Source organism: Cryptotermes secundus, unplaced genomic scaffold, assembly GCF_002891405.2.
Source record: "Cryptotermes secundus unplaced genomic scaffold, Csec_1.0 scaffold568, whole genome shotgun sequence".
In the NCBI taxonomy this organism is placed as follows: domain Eukaryota; kingdom Metazoa; phylum Arthropoda; class Insecta; order Blattodea; family Kalotermitidae; genus Cryptotermes; species Cryptotermes secundus.
Genome location: NW_019725423.1, coordinates 1,540,252 through 1,555,426, shown reverse-complemented (window position 1 = coordinate 1,555,426; position 15,175 = coordinate 1,540,252). Strand labels below are relative to the sequence as shown.

The window sequence follows — 15,175 nt, the reverse complement described above, 5'->3', positions numbered from 1 at the left end:
GTGTAATGAATAATAATTATTCTGAAAATTGGTGCCATAAAAGTAGTGTCAGAACAAAAAAAAAAACTCATCATCTAGTTCAGTTATGTGTTTGAATGGGGCACGCGGTAGCGTAGTTGGTTGAGACACCATGCCACAAACCAGAAGGTACCGGGGTTGAGCCTCGATGAAGTGGATTTTTTTTTTCAGTTTATCTAATCCTTCCAGCCGCATTATAATTCTGGTTCGACTCAGCCCCTAACAGAAATGAGTATCAGGAATCTTTATGGGGGAGTAAAGGGCGGCTTGCGCTCAAGGCTGACGGCCCTGTCGCCATCTGTGTGCCGATTGTCTAGAAAATGTGGGAGCCTCGACATCTCACAACCCTATGTGCATCCAGGGCCTGTTAGAAGGATAACTTTACCTTAACTTTATCTTATATGTTTGAATATCAACGTTTCTTATGCATAAAATTATCAATAAATTTAATACTTTTATGTATTGTCACAATTGTTGTATCATCGCCGAAATAATTCGGAATTATTGTTTGAAAGGCTTTGAATTCTAGCAGGTTGAGTTTATACGCGTATACATTTCGAAATTTCAAAGGAAACTTTGTTTTACACAGATTATACAGTTTATATTAACACATTAAAATCTTAATTACACTGTTAACTGCTAATTGCCAACATACAGACGAGAAGGAAATAATGCCATAGTTACATAGATTACCGTTGGCCTTTCATCGTTTGAGCTGGTCATGTGCAAGGCGGTACGCTTGACGAAAGTAACGGGCTCTAGTTCAGATGATTGGATTTACTGGCACTTCGTTTACACACTCTCTTAATTACAATTAATACAGTGCTATCACTGATTTACACAATTTACAGTTCACAAGCACAAGCACTAAGATTCTTAGTTTCCAATACTCGTTTCCTAGCAGTGAATCTCAACATAGAAACTAGCACTTTAAATCATCATCAAGTCTTCTTGCCATTTCTTGTTCTATCAACTTGGAACATCGGAACTCAATTGAAACTATCGGGAAATTGCAAGCGGACTCATGTTATATAGCCGCTACACGTACAACACAGAAAACACAGTTCTACTGTTGCGCAGAGCAGACCACACAGAAAACCAATCACCTGATAGATAAGTAGTATTGCAGTGTGACGTCATTGCGCCTGCGAGAAAGTGTGTCTACTGAGCCGTTGCCTAGAAACGAGTTGCACAATCGCGTTGTTCCATTTTTGTTGCGCGTTTTTCTTATAAACGGCTGTTTCTGTGTCTCAACCATTCTTACATGGGGCAAATACTTCGCAATATATTTACGCGCACGCACGCACACACACACACAATCTTGTATCAAATAAATGTAATTTATTGTGATTAGCTGTAGTAGTCTATTACCAAGGTGATTTGGGAGGATTTTGGAGAAGGCGGCCGTGACATTTCATAGTATTTCATTAGCATTTCTGAATGGACTTGGATAAACCAATAAAGAATCTCAGTATATTCCGTCATGTGGGCGTGAATTATTAGCGCATGCGCCGGGATCCTCTTCGGGAAGAATTATGTTTCATATCTTCATCCCGAGCCCCGCTTTCCTTTCAGTCACCCCATTATTTTCTTTATCTCCGTCCCTCCTTTTCACATATTCCTTTCTTATCGTTTACAATTTTCTGCCTTCTCTTCGTCCTACTCCTTATCCCTCTTCTCTCCTCCTTTATTTCAAAATATGCCATGAAGGAGAACAAAAATCACATTTATCAGCGAGGATAAGTACTGTATTTTTATATCGTTTTCCCCGAGCTTCCAGCCTTCTGTCAGCTCAAGTTCATACGGTCATCATCATCATCATGAAGTCAGCTATTTTGAATATACCTGAGCCTCAAATCAACATTAATCTTGTGTGAATGAAATTTTGAATTACTCTGGCCTCTGTAAATAGATACTGGCTTCGTTTGTGTTGAGAGAGACGATGCTGTCTAGTTCAAAGTCACAAACCGGGACTGATTTTGCTTGAAGGAACATTGTGCGCCTCTGTACACGTCACGGAGCAAGCGTCTGTTTCAAGCCATCATACAGCTCTTGTCAGACAATGTCACCAAATAAGTGAACTGTCTATCACAACAGCACAGATGAAACTGATCGTTATGTATCATGGCTTGTCATGTCGTCGGGCTCATGATGAGTGCAACGTGGAAACAAGAGGGCTTCTTTCATTATCTGCTGTATCAGTATTAAATTCGTTCGCCATTTGAGTGGTGCATTTTATAATTATTTCGTAGGTTTTAGTATCACAAACACTGTGACTGCCCTCAATTTTAGCCTACTTTCCGAAAGGATGCTTAAGCGAACTTCTTCCAGCCCTTTTGTCCGTGTATATGTCTATGTGTCATCCATATCTCTGCTACGCAACGGGATATCCTCTTCAACGAGTGGACGAATCGGCCTTCCAGTGTAGGTGCTCTGACAGAGCTAAGGATTGGAGCCCCCCCCTCACACTCTCTCGGGTCGGACCACAGAGAAAATAATTATTGTAACACTCAAAAGACAGAGAGGTCTGATATTACTATGCAATACTGCAAAAGCAGTAAAAACGTTACTGCCATTGATAGGCAATGGCCTTTACATTATTTTCTATGCGTAGGCAGGTCCAAATATTTTAGACCACTTTATTTGTTTTGAAAAAATAAATAAAAGTAGGCTTACGAAATCATATTTTTTGTGTTTGTGCGTAACTCCCCTTATCGTAGCTAGGCAACGGTTAAGTAAACATATTCCCGCGGCAAATAAAAAACACGCAGCAATATAAAAAATTATGGAAGCGTCATTTTCTATGCGGTGCGTGTCTTATCAAAGGAAATTAGGAGATTAGTTCTCCCATAAGTTCTTGTTCTTAGTTTATTTTGCCGTATTCTCTAACGTAATGTTTTAGGTTTTCAATGTGGCAATTATTCACATTGTGTCATTTCGGCTGTGACACCGTTTGGTCTTTTGATATCGACCTATAAGACTTCTATATTTGATATCGTGTAGTCTTGCAATTATCCATCTACTTGTATAAGACCTCTGGTTTATGAAATGTGGTCGTCTTGTAGATATCTATATGTATTATTTTTTTATTGCTAGTGGGGTGGGACTAAGTCCCTTGCACTGCGACCACTTCTGGCCTATTGTACCAGACCCAGATGATAGGTGAGGGTGATTGTGGAGCAATTGGTGGACTGAAGATGGGTAGGGGAAACCGAAGTACTCGGAGAACACCAAACCTGCCCCAGCGCTACTTTGTCCACCACAAATCCCACTTGACCAGACCTCGAGATTGAAGCCGGACCGCCGCGATGGGAAGCCAGCGACTAACCGCTTGAGCTATGGCGCGGCCTCACTATTTCATTATGCGCTCCCACATAAATGTCATCTTAGCACTGGAAACTTAAGTGAGCGAAGTGAAAGAAGAACGTAGGAATTAAACACGAAAAAAAAAAAAAGAACTGCTACGGAAAAATAAAGAAAGAGAAATACGTAAAATAGATAAGAAGCATTTGGATTTTTATTTCCAAACACAATTCAGGGAATATTAAATAGATTTCACTTAGAGACCATGTACATGTATGTCTCAGACGTTCTTCAAGATCAATATGAAAATGTTACTTCATCCCACCCCGCTTCAAGGTGAGAACTCTTCAAGACGAAACAGCGTTTGTAGCTGCTTCAGTTCCAACCTGAGGAGTTCAGCAGTACACATATGACATACGATATCAGGTAGACTGGATTAGACAGTAGAATGCCTTTATTTTGCTATAACTTCAAAATGAATGATGTGGTTCTGATGATGTGTCTGTAGGGAAAAACGAATTGGGATTAAGTTTCACTCGTAATGAATGGATACCTTTAGTTAGAAGGACACATCTTGGCGTGCTGAAGTACAGGATTCAGTTTTAGTGAAAATCAAGCTAACGAAACTGTAACATAGAATTAATAAACAACATTAATTAAATTTAACATCTTATACGAATCATTGTCTCCACCTTGTCGTGGCGATGGGACTTACGTGACTCTCTGACCTGAAGAGCTATGCCAGCGATAGTTTAACTACCGGTAGGGTCAACCATGTCGGAAATGTCAAAGAGTAGAGTCCAGACTAAGAGAGATATCCTGGTCCTCCAGGTTGGGGGCTGGGCATGGGGCTTACAACCTCATCCTGTAAAGATAATCGTGTTCAGAAACGTAACAACCAGCCTCGGTTCGTCATGCGTGGATCCATTCCTATGGCAGCACGCATTGGTTGTGGAGACTGGTTTTAGAGGCCAAGGCTCAACCATGGCTGTAGCGCCGAGTGGTAGGTAGGTACACGACTTCTTGTTTCCATCCGTTAAATTATTCTTTGTCTCAACGGTAACATATGAACCGACTGCATATATGTTGTTTTCTTTGCAAATGGCCGCAAAATAGCGCGAAACGCCATCTGATAAGTGAATAAAAAAATATAAGTTTTTAAACAACTAGGCCGCGCCATAGCTCAAGCGGTTAGTGGCTAACTTCCCACCGCGGCTGCCCGGGTTCGATCCCGGGTCTTGTCAAGTGGGATCTGTGGTGGGCAAAGTTGCGCTGGGGAAGGTTTACTCCGAGTACTTCGGTTTCCCCTGCCAATCTTCATTCCACCAATTGCTCCACAATCACCCTCACCTATCATCTGGGGCTGGAACAATAGGCCGCAGTATAAGGGACTTAGTCCCTCCCACTAGCAATAAAAAAAATAATATTAAACAACTACCCCATAGTAAAGCATGGAGGTTGTATAATGAATGAATGTATAAGGGGTGGACCTTCTCGGCCCTTGCACCGAGACCTACAGTTGTCTATTGTGCTTAAGCATGAAGGTTGAAAATATTTAAAATCAAAGCCCACGAATTGAGGTCGATTCAACCAATATCCTACCCTAACAATTAATTTATGTTAAATGGACCTCAATATTATTTCCTCGCTTCTTTCTCGGACAACAAAGGGGATGATTTTCAAAGAATTTCACCCTTTATATTTCAACGATAATTTCTCGCCTTTCCATGAGATATACTCATATGTGGCCCGTCTTAATCTCGCTGATCTGCTCTGTGACATTGGATGGCTCGTAGAATTTGGGAAGTCAATTATATATATTAAACACATGTCAGTTGCAAATATTTTTTCAGAAATATTTTTTAAAACACTTTTACTATCCGCCCGGAGGTTGTCTAATCTCACCAAGTATTTTTCTGCCTTGTGTTTACTCCGTTGAGGCAAATTCCTGGATATTTCAAATCAGACAACGATCTCTCTTTCCACATCCTCTCCAATTCGTTTTCTACATTCACCCTACCATTCGAAGCTACACAGTCTGAAATTCAGAGGCGTGTGTACTGGAAAGATGAACTGAAACTCCGAACATTCTCCTTCTGGACAGTGGGTGCTTGTGGGCGGCCATCTTCAAGCACTGACCTCTTTCATCTCTAGAGAAATGAGACCTCTTTAAAAGTTGGGAAGGAGTCTGGGTGGGCCGCGAGTCCGTGTAGATGTGGTCTTCTGCCGGAAATATAAATCTTGTGGTCCTTATCTTTGCCTGCTACTTCACTGACCGAGCTATCCCGAAAAAGGTGAACAGAGCTGTCTAGAATTCCGGCCACTGGCGAGTTTAAATATTAGTTGAAGTGATATGCTTTTATTGCAGGAGAGTTAGATTAATTCTTTTTCATCCACGCTGAAGCTTTAAAACCATTCAACGTAAAAAGAGCGTTGTCATTTCAGGCGGGACATGACTGTACTTTGTAAGATATCTATCGATTCTGTGTTAATAATTCAGCCCTTCTGCCTCTAATGGCACAAAACGTGAATCTCAGTGGAGCGATTCGTTCCATTAGATAACAGTACTAGCCTACATGTCACTCAAAAGAGCTTTGTCTCCTACTAATTAGAAGCGACAGTTGACAAATACTACAAGGCTGTATACGGAGAAACTGAGGCTGTGTACACAAAGGCCATATTGCAGCTAAAGACACTTTGTATCATTAAGCGGTGCAGGCTTCCGTCAACCTTACGAGCAGCAAGTAACAGATATGCGTCCTTCCTTCAATCACAAGAAACTCTTCTGTTGTAGAGAGAGGTCTGTCGTTTGCAAACATAACATGGCAACTCTGCGTTACTGAAATATCAAAATATGTAAGCCAGACTTTATAGGTCTGTCCCTTGTTTTCTGACTTCTGTAAATTAATCAACAGATTGAATATAATTCGGGGTATATGATGTAACTCCGTCCTAAGTGCAAACTATATTTAGAGGTCTTTCGTTTTGTTCCTCTCTATACATTACATGTTTCGGCCCCAAACGGCCATCATCAGGTGTATACACTCACGCATCTGTTACACTGCACTTAATTATAACATTTAAAATTTAAAAACACAGGTCTTCCTGATTAGCACTTATAAAATCTTCGGTTATAATTTTAAATCCTTTAAAAGTTTTTTCTCTAAATTTTAAAATTTAAAAATGTCAGAGTTACTCGCCCTATGTTTCTAGTGCTGCAGCGGCTTCTTCTTGTTTCTAGTATTGTATAGGTGTTATTCTGTGTAGTCTCTCTGTGTGCATGCCGCTGCTTATATTTACTACGTGTGTTGTCTGATGTATTGTGTGCTGTGTTTTATGTTGGTGACTAATCTTTACATTGTTAAAATTTTAAATTTATAGAAAATTTTTTTAAAGGATTTCAAATTAGATCCGAAGATTTTATAAGTGCTNTTTATAAGTGCTAATCAAGAAGACCTACGTTTTTAAATTTTAAATGTTATAAATAATGCAGTGTAACAGATACGTGAGTGTATAGACCTGATGATGGCCGTTTGGGGCCGAAACATGTAGTGTATAAAGAAGAACAAAACGAAAGACCTATAAATACAGTTTGCACTTAGGACGGAGTTACATCATATATCGTATAAAGTGCAACAGGATGCCTAAATATAATATTATAACTCGGGGATTTAACTGAACTAATAAGCATTGCCTGAACTGGGATAGCGTAGTCGGTATAGCGACTAGGTACGGGCTGGACGACTGAGGGGTCGGAATTTGAATCCCGGTAGGGTCAAGATTTTCTCTTCTCCACGTCGTCCATACCGGCTCTGGGGTCCACCCAACCTCCTATCCAATGGGTACCGGGGTCTCTTTCCCCAAGGGTAAAACGGCAGGAGCGTGAAGCTGACCACTCAGCTCCGACTAGTGCCCTAATCAAGAAAACGTAGATCTCTACATCCACTCCCCCATACGCCTTCATGGTGTAGTGCTTAATTAGTTAAGCACAGGGACAACTAAGCATGCCAACTGGATACGGAGCGTGCGTCTCTCACGCTCACTGCTTATGCAGCTAACGTCCATCACTAGACAATCCTACTCTTATATCAATCTTTGAACTGAACGCGCTCAAAGCAGTGTCTCCACCAAAATTCTGCAAATATTTGTTTCACATCTCGAGCTGTGTGTTGAATGTGAGGAAATTTGTTCAGAAGAGGAACTAATGTTTAATAAAGTAACTGCCTGCTAGCTGGATGGCCAGGATTTGAGTTAGGAATAAAAAATGTGGTATAATTTTTCCCAACCAGTTTCATGTATGTAGGACGCTGGTCACTGTACCCTAGAGGGCACAGTGATCAGAATGCGAAGCTAGCTGCGCTCCTCCAGCTACTGTCGAGGTTTCGAAAGATGGAAACACTTCCTCCACTTCTCGAATACGCCTTCAAAATATTGTCACGTGTTGGGTATGTAACGCGACAAATAACTTCACGCCGTTTTGGATCAAGCGAATTTATTGCGCATTCGCTCATACACTTATACAGTTCACAGTTTCACAGTTACTTCCATCTGCAGTATCACAATTTTTTAAATTGCTAGTGGGGTGGGACTAAGTCCCTTGTACTGCGGCCACTTCTGGCCTATTGTACCAGCCCCAGATGATAGGTGAGGGTGATTGTGGGGCAACTGGTGGAATGAAGATTGGCAGGGGAAACCGAAGTACTCGGAGAAAACCTTCCCCAGCGCCACTTTGTCCACCACAAATCCAACTTGACCAGACCCGGGATCGAACCCGGGCCGCCGCGGTGGGAAGCCAGCAACTAACCGCTTGAGCTATGACACAATTACTTCTCTCGGTGTAGTCACTGCCATGCACTCGATACAACTCGACTCGTATCCTCTGGACTTCAATTCATACTGGATTCTCAGTCCTCTATACTAGTAACTCTCTCGTAACTCAATACTCACTACTCCTGAACAGTGTTCGCTGCTCCTTATTTAGGCTCGGCACGGACAACACAGAGAACATATTTCTGCTCGGCAACAGATATCAGGTATTGTTGTCAGGTGTTTCTACCTACGCATTGCCTAGCAATAGTCGCTGCACGGACTCGATTGTTGCGTGATGTCACAGCCTCGTGGGGAGGGGTGTTTACCGAGGTTTGCGTAATGATGCGAGGAGTGGGGGTACGTGACGTCACTCGTGGAAACGCAGAGTTCACGTGACCCCTACTTCCAGTTGCGTCGTCTACGTCACAATATGTTTAGGCCATCGCCAAGTGCAACTTTTATTTAAACGTTATGAGATATGAGGTTCTACGGCTCACTATATTTTTTATAATATTAAACAATGAAATTAACTATAATCTTCTTAATATAACAAATTCATTAATAATTTTCTGAGTAGAGGTTCAATATTTTGAAAAAAAATATGGAGCTAAAATATTAATTATCTGGGAATAATTAATTTTCCACAACGATTGGTTTTAATGAATTAGTTATTCCGCTCCGGCAGTTCTTTAGGGACAACGGTTTATTGTTCACCTATAGGACTTAGACCATATTCGGTCGCTTTCCATGAAACTAGTCGTCCTCACTCCTTCCGGCTTGAGGAGGTTCTGAGATCACAGCTGATGTTATGAAGAAGAGCAGACACCTGAACTGGGACACCTGTAAATTCGGTACATAACACACAACTGCCATGAACTGCCCGCACGCTGGGACGAATTACTTAACAGACACGTCTTATTTTCTGATTATTAAATTTTGTAATAAACGATTATTTTATCAGAAACTGTAAATATGGAAATAGATACGGATCCCTTTAGAAAGTATATTAGCTCGTGAAACTCTTTAATTTTGAAACCTGAAGTTTATGTGAATAATATAATAATAAATTCTGTTCCCACACTCACCCCCCTCAAAGAGGAACAACTACTCCTTCATTACAAAAATCAACCGATTAATTCTGCAAAGAAAATCTCAGATTTTTTCGAGAAGCGTATCGATGAAGTAAATATGCTTTGTGGGTAACAGTAAAGTTTATAAATGTCAAGGAGGATGGTATACATTGTTACCAATAACTTTATATGGTTAACAATATCGCATTAGTTGGAAGTAAGAATGTAGAACAGAACGTCCTCTGTTGTTACTGCATGTTAAGACGCGTGTCCATACGGCTGACTTCGGAAGTAACCATTTGTTTTGTTTTTCTTGGGGAAAATTTCTAAAATCTGTGTCCTCCTCGTCCTAACGTTTGTCTAGACAAAAAGTGAAGCAGTGACAGATTGTTGTAGGAGATGTACAGACACATCTCCATATTCGCAAAGATTATTGTACTTGAAGAAAGCAGTCTTCTGGGATTTGGCACCGTGTATATGTGGTGTTAACCGACGTTTCGGAGGAACGTATCGCCTCCATCTTCAGGTTAGAAGGAAAAATAAGAAATCTGCAAAACGTAGAGACTGTGAGAACCGGTAAAAGCACAGTCTGCTTTTACCGGTTCTGACGGTCTCTTCGCTTCCTCCGAAACGTCGGTTAACACCACATATACAAGGTGCCAAATCTCAGAAGACTGCTTTCTTCATAGTCACCGCCGTGAAAGCCTCAAATCTTACATTATTGTACTTCTCCAGATCTCTTTGAGAATAAGGTCATATACTCGCGAATGCGTCACTTCCGTGAACTAGATAAATTACCCTATTTCACCCTTCCACTTGCCAATGCCGTTGTAAAGCATGAGTGGACGCAAGGTACAAACAGAAAGTGGTGTTGAACACGGACTGAGACCGGTCGTGAGGGTCGTGAGGAAGCGGGTGAGGATTCGACCACTGAGAGACGGCACAAATCCAGCAAAGACGAACCAAACCAAACTTCTCATTCTTTTAGTATATTGTTTGAAACTCGATCGTCAATATTGAATTCCCAACTTCAGAAGGATGACTACGTACATGAGATATTGATATTGCGATCTTCTGGACTTTGACACGACTAGTCTGTTCTATATTGAGGCAGTATGCTCCTCCGGATCATGTTAAAAATAACGCAGAAGACCACAATATGAATGGAAGGATGACTCTGTCTGTACTTATCAACATGAGACAAAGTTCTCTTTCAATTCGTAGCTCGCGGCTATTTCCATGGTGGCCTCATTACATTTATGGATAGTTTCTGGCCATTGTCTACGTAGCAAGGGCCAACTGATCCTTTGGTTCTGCTCCAGTCCCGCCTCTGGTTTCACTGTGCTATCACTCACTCTGGGAGTTGGGCTCTTCTTGAGGAGCCGCCAATTCTGCAGCTACTCAGGAGCTTCCCAGCATTTTATGGAACCTAAACGTTCATTATTGTGTTCACAAGAGCCTCCTCTGGACCATATCCTCAGCCAGATCAATCCAATCCTATCTCTCTAAGATATATTTTAATACTGTTCACTCACCTATGCCTTGGTTTTCCCAGTGGTCTCTTTTCATCTGGCTTTCCCACCAATATCTTATATGCATTCCTGTTCTCCACCATTTGTGCTAAATGTCCTGCCTACCTCATCCTCCTTGATCATTCTAATTGTCCTTGGAATTCAGTATGCTATATAAGTTCAGTATGCTATGAAGAGTAAACTTCCAGTGAGAGCTGTACAATCAGCACTTACCTGTAAATAGGTTTATTGCTGCTATCTTTGTACCAGATCACGAGGGTCACCTTATCGGTGGCAGCCGCTGTCTGTAGATCACAAGGCAACCTCGCGACGCCAGTTAACACAGCTGTAGTCTCCACTGATGCGACTGGAACAGAGAAGGAGTGGAAACATTAACGACGTGAGCACTAGGCATAATGGTACAGTATTTCTTCTTGTTATTGCTAGTGGGGTGGGAGTAAGTCCCTTGTACTGGGGCCACTTCTGGTCTATTGTACCAGCCCCAGATGATAGGTGACGGTGATTGTGGAGGAATTGGTGGAATGAAGATTGGCAGGGGAAACCGAAGTACTTGGAGAAAACCTGCCCTAGCGCCACTTTGTCCACCACAAATCCCACTTGACCAGACCCAGGATCGAACCCGGACCGCCGTGGTGGGAAGCCAGCGACTAACCGCTTGAGCTATGGCGCGGTCTTAATGGTACAGTAACATCTACAAATAAACACTAATTCTACACATAAGTACTCCTAAGGGCATGCGTTTTAATTTACACGTACAAACACAGGATACTTTGTCTTCTACGTTGATGATCAATTTGTCCTATGACAGGAGTAGCCAAACTTACTCAGTATTGCAGCCACATATGGTAATTCTCAGACATTGTGTTTACGTGCATGATAACCACGCAGTAAAATTTTGATATTAATCAATTTTCAAAAAGAAATTACTGTTCTTTTACGGCGAACCGACGTAACGACGCAAAAAGCCGTATGAGTGTGGCTGAGAGACAGTTATACCACGTCTGTATAATAGCCTCACTCTCATTCCGCAAATCACTGAAACGAATTCCGCAGTTTGTGGAAGAATTAGCCTCACTTATAGCGCAAACTTCACTGTAGGGTGGGTAGCCTAGATAGTGAATCTGGATGCGATGATAAATAGAAGCATCTTGTCAGTTCTGAAAATTAAACCAGTTGTTCTTCCGCTAGTCAGCCACTTAACTGAGAGATCTTAATTTATAGAGCAGTTTTAGTAGAATAAATGAACCCTCAAAGTTAAGGAAGACTATTTTGGGAACTTCCAATAAACACCAAATGTAACTTTATGGGAAATAGTGGCTGAGCCCTGATCTTTTAATATATTTCGAAAAAAATAATTCTGCCTTATGTGTTAACTTCAGCCCTCTCTCTCTCTCTATATATATATATATATTATACTACAAGAATAATATAATCAATTTTTATATATTTTGAAGAATAAGAATTCACTAGCTTCTACCAAATTTGGCGACATACGATGTTAGTATCTGTCCAATCTTACTTAGAAAAGGAACAAAATCAATAAATAGAGATATGGACATAAATTAAACCAATCTTATTTTGTTACTGTACATTGGTCTTCGAGTAATTTAATTTATTTTAATCCTCACAAACAAAAGACCTAAATATATTTCCGACGCTTCCCCTTCGTGGAAACAGGATGACGGAGGTCTATGTGAATATGAAAATCTATTACAAACAGAATATTAAATGTGAATTCTATCAGTCACAGTCACAGTCACAGTCCTCACTTATCGCAACTCAGTTCTCGGAAAAGAAAGTTACAAAATACATTAAAATATGCACACATACACGTACATTAAAAACGGGTGAAAAGGTATAGATTTTTTATATACGTCTTTGCAGTGTCTGTATCCACCACAATTTTAGACGACCGCCTCTGTGGTCTAGTAGTCAGAGTTCCTGGCTACAGATCCAGAGGTCCCGGGTTCGATTCTTGGCGATACCAGATTTTCTGAGAAGTAATGTGTCTGAAACAGGGTCCACTCAGTCTTGTGAGGATAACTGAGGAGCTAATTGAATGGAAAAGCAGCGGATACGGTTTAGAAAACCAAAATTAACGGCCGTGGGGATTCGTTGCGCTGACCACGTGACAACCTCTGTCAGCTAAAGTTGTCACTAACTTCGCCGACAACCCGCGGTTCGCTAGGTCGCTATAGTTCGCCTGCGGACTGCAGTCACGGAGTTTTTATTTTCGTGTACAGATTTACTGATAACAATACAGACACAAAACTATGGAAGGATATGAAGAGTAACGTTGAGAAATGTGTAACAGCGACACGGATACAAGTATAAATAATTTTCTTTGTGGGTACTGAGCTGAATATATACATTTCATCAAAAAATAACTCAAATAATAACTAGAGACCATGCCAGTCACGGTAGCCGAGCGGTCTAAGGCATGTACTGTTTTTGCTCGCTTGGAAACAGGGATCGTAGGTTCGAATCCCACTGAGGGCATGGATGTTTAGTTTGTGTGTGTGCGTTTTTCTGTGTTTGTGTACAGGTAGAGGCCTTGCGAAGAGCTGATCACCCGCCCAAGGAGTCCTACCGAATGTGTAAGATCTAGAAAAACCGAAGTGAACGGAGAAGTTCATGGAGGTAGGCCTAGATCCACTGGGGCTGTAGTGCCAAGAAAAAGAAAGCTAGAGACCATAAACAAAACAATTATTAACTCAGTCATGCTGTAAAGAGAGTTATCTCAAATTGAACATCATGCGGTGTAATTTCAGTAGATCCCCACTATTAAAATCGAAATCAATAAATGTCTTTGGAGGTATATGGTTAGAGAGGCAGTATAACGCCATTCACTCACTCACTCATGGAGCTGATCCCTTATTGAGAAGCTGCCAATTGTGCAGCTGCTCAAGGACTTCCCAGCATTTTATGGAACCCGAAGGTTAATCACAGTGTTCACAAGAACCCTCCAGCTGTCCTTATCCTGGGCAAGACCAATCCAATCCATACCATCCCATCCTATCTCTCTGAGATCAATTCTAATATTATCCACCCACCTACGTCTTGGTTTTCCCAGTGGTCTCCTTCCTTCCGGATTTCTCATCAATATCCTATATATTCATTATGCATTAGAAAAGAAAACTTGCATGTGGAACTTTCACAGATCCTAAATAATATATAGATCTCTTCGCATAAGAATCATTATATAAGCACCAACTACAAGTGCAATTACCAAGAAGTTTCGTAGTTGAACTGAGTTAAGCTGCACGTCTCTCTGACTTCTGGAGGAGACTGAATATTTGCTCTTTCTATTTAATCAAAATGACTTGTTCGGATCGGAACTCCCGGGGGAAGTTTGTAGAGCCACGCAGTCCAGTAAGCAATTGCTGCAGTTTCCTAACAGATACAAAATGAAACAGACCCTGGAATCCTGATTAGCTAAACCCCATGGTTAGAAACAACCCCTAGACCACTTGGTCACTAAATTTATACTTGGATTTACGTTAAGTTCATTTATGTCCATAAATTTTGACTATGTTTAGTTTAATGAACTTTGCCTTCTCGAAATACTTCCAGTGTTCACTACGGTCACATTAAATGAAGTTGAAATCCGAAAGGAGATTTAGTGATGAATGTGTTGGTTAAGCCGCAATGCCCACACAGCTACATTAGTACACATGAATGAGGTCGCCATTGGGAGAAATTGCTGAGCTCCAGAGAATCAAGTGGTCTGTTCCACGTATTGCAATATTATTCCCATTTTTCTTCGTTTCACACGGTTTAAAAACTTAAAGATTAATATAAATAACATAAATTGTGTAGGATACCCGGAAATCCGATATCCTGGGCACATTTCACAGGTGTGCATTTCCAGAAAATCCAGAAACAGAGTGCATAATTGAACCGAAACTAGAAGTATCAAATTTCTCTCGGCTTTCTTACTGTGCTGCACAGAATATTTAGTAGTTATTCCTTTTGCTGTTGTCACCATCAGAACTGGCGATTTTACTACAATACTGCAGTCACCAAAACTACTTATTCTTATTCTGCCGCCACCGCTACCACCACCACAACCACCACGATTACTAATTACTACTACCATCACCATTGCTGCTCCTGCTACCACTATCACTACTACTACTACTACTACTACTACTACTACTACTACTACTACTACCACTACCATCACCACCACTACTACTACCACCACCATCACTATCACTACTACTACCATGACCATTGCTCCTGCTGCTTCCACCATCGCCACTATCACTACTACTACTACTACTACTACCATCGCCACTACTACTACTACTACTACCACCACCATCATCACTATCACTATCACTACTACTACTACTACCATTGCTCCTGCTGCTTCCACCATCGCCACTATCACTACTACTACTACTACTAGTACTACTACAACCACCACCAACACTACTA

The 15,175-nt window shown here is 41.1% G+C and overlaps 1 protein-coding gene across 2 annotated transcripts in view; it reads right to left on the bottom strand.

The window, feature by feature from the left end:
• LOC111863375 (hemicentin-1) overlaps positions 1 to 15,175 on the bottom strand; it is an 821,886-nt gene that overhangs the window by 384,598 nt on the left and 422,113 nt on the right. For both annotated transcript variants that reach the window (XM_023849641.2, XM_033751034.1), the window contains exon 2: positions 10,946 to 11,078. In XM_023849641.2, the coding sequence (XP_023705409.1) occupies positions 10,946 to 11,078 (133 nt within the window). The remainder of the gene's footprint in view (positions 1 to 10,945; positions 11,079 to 15,175) is intronic.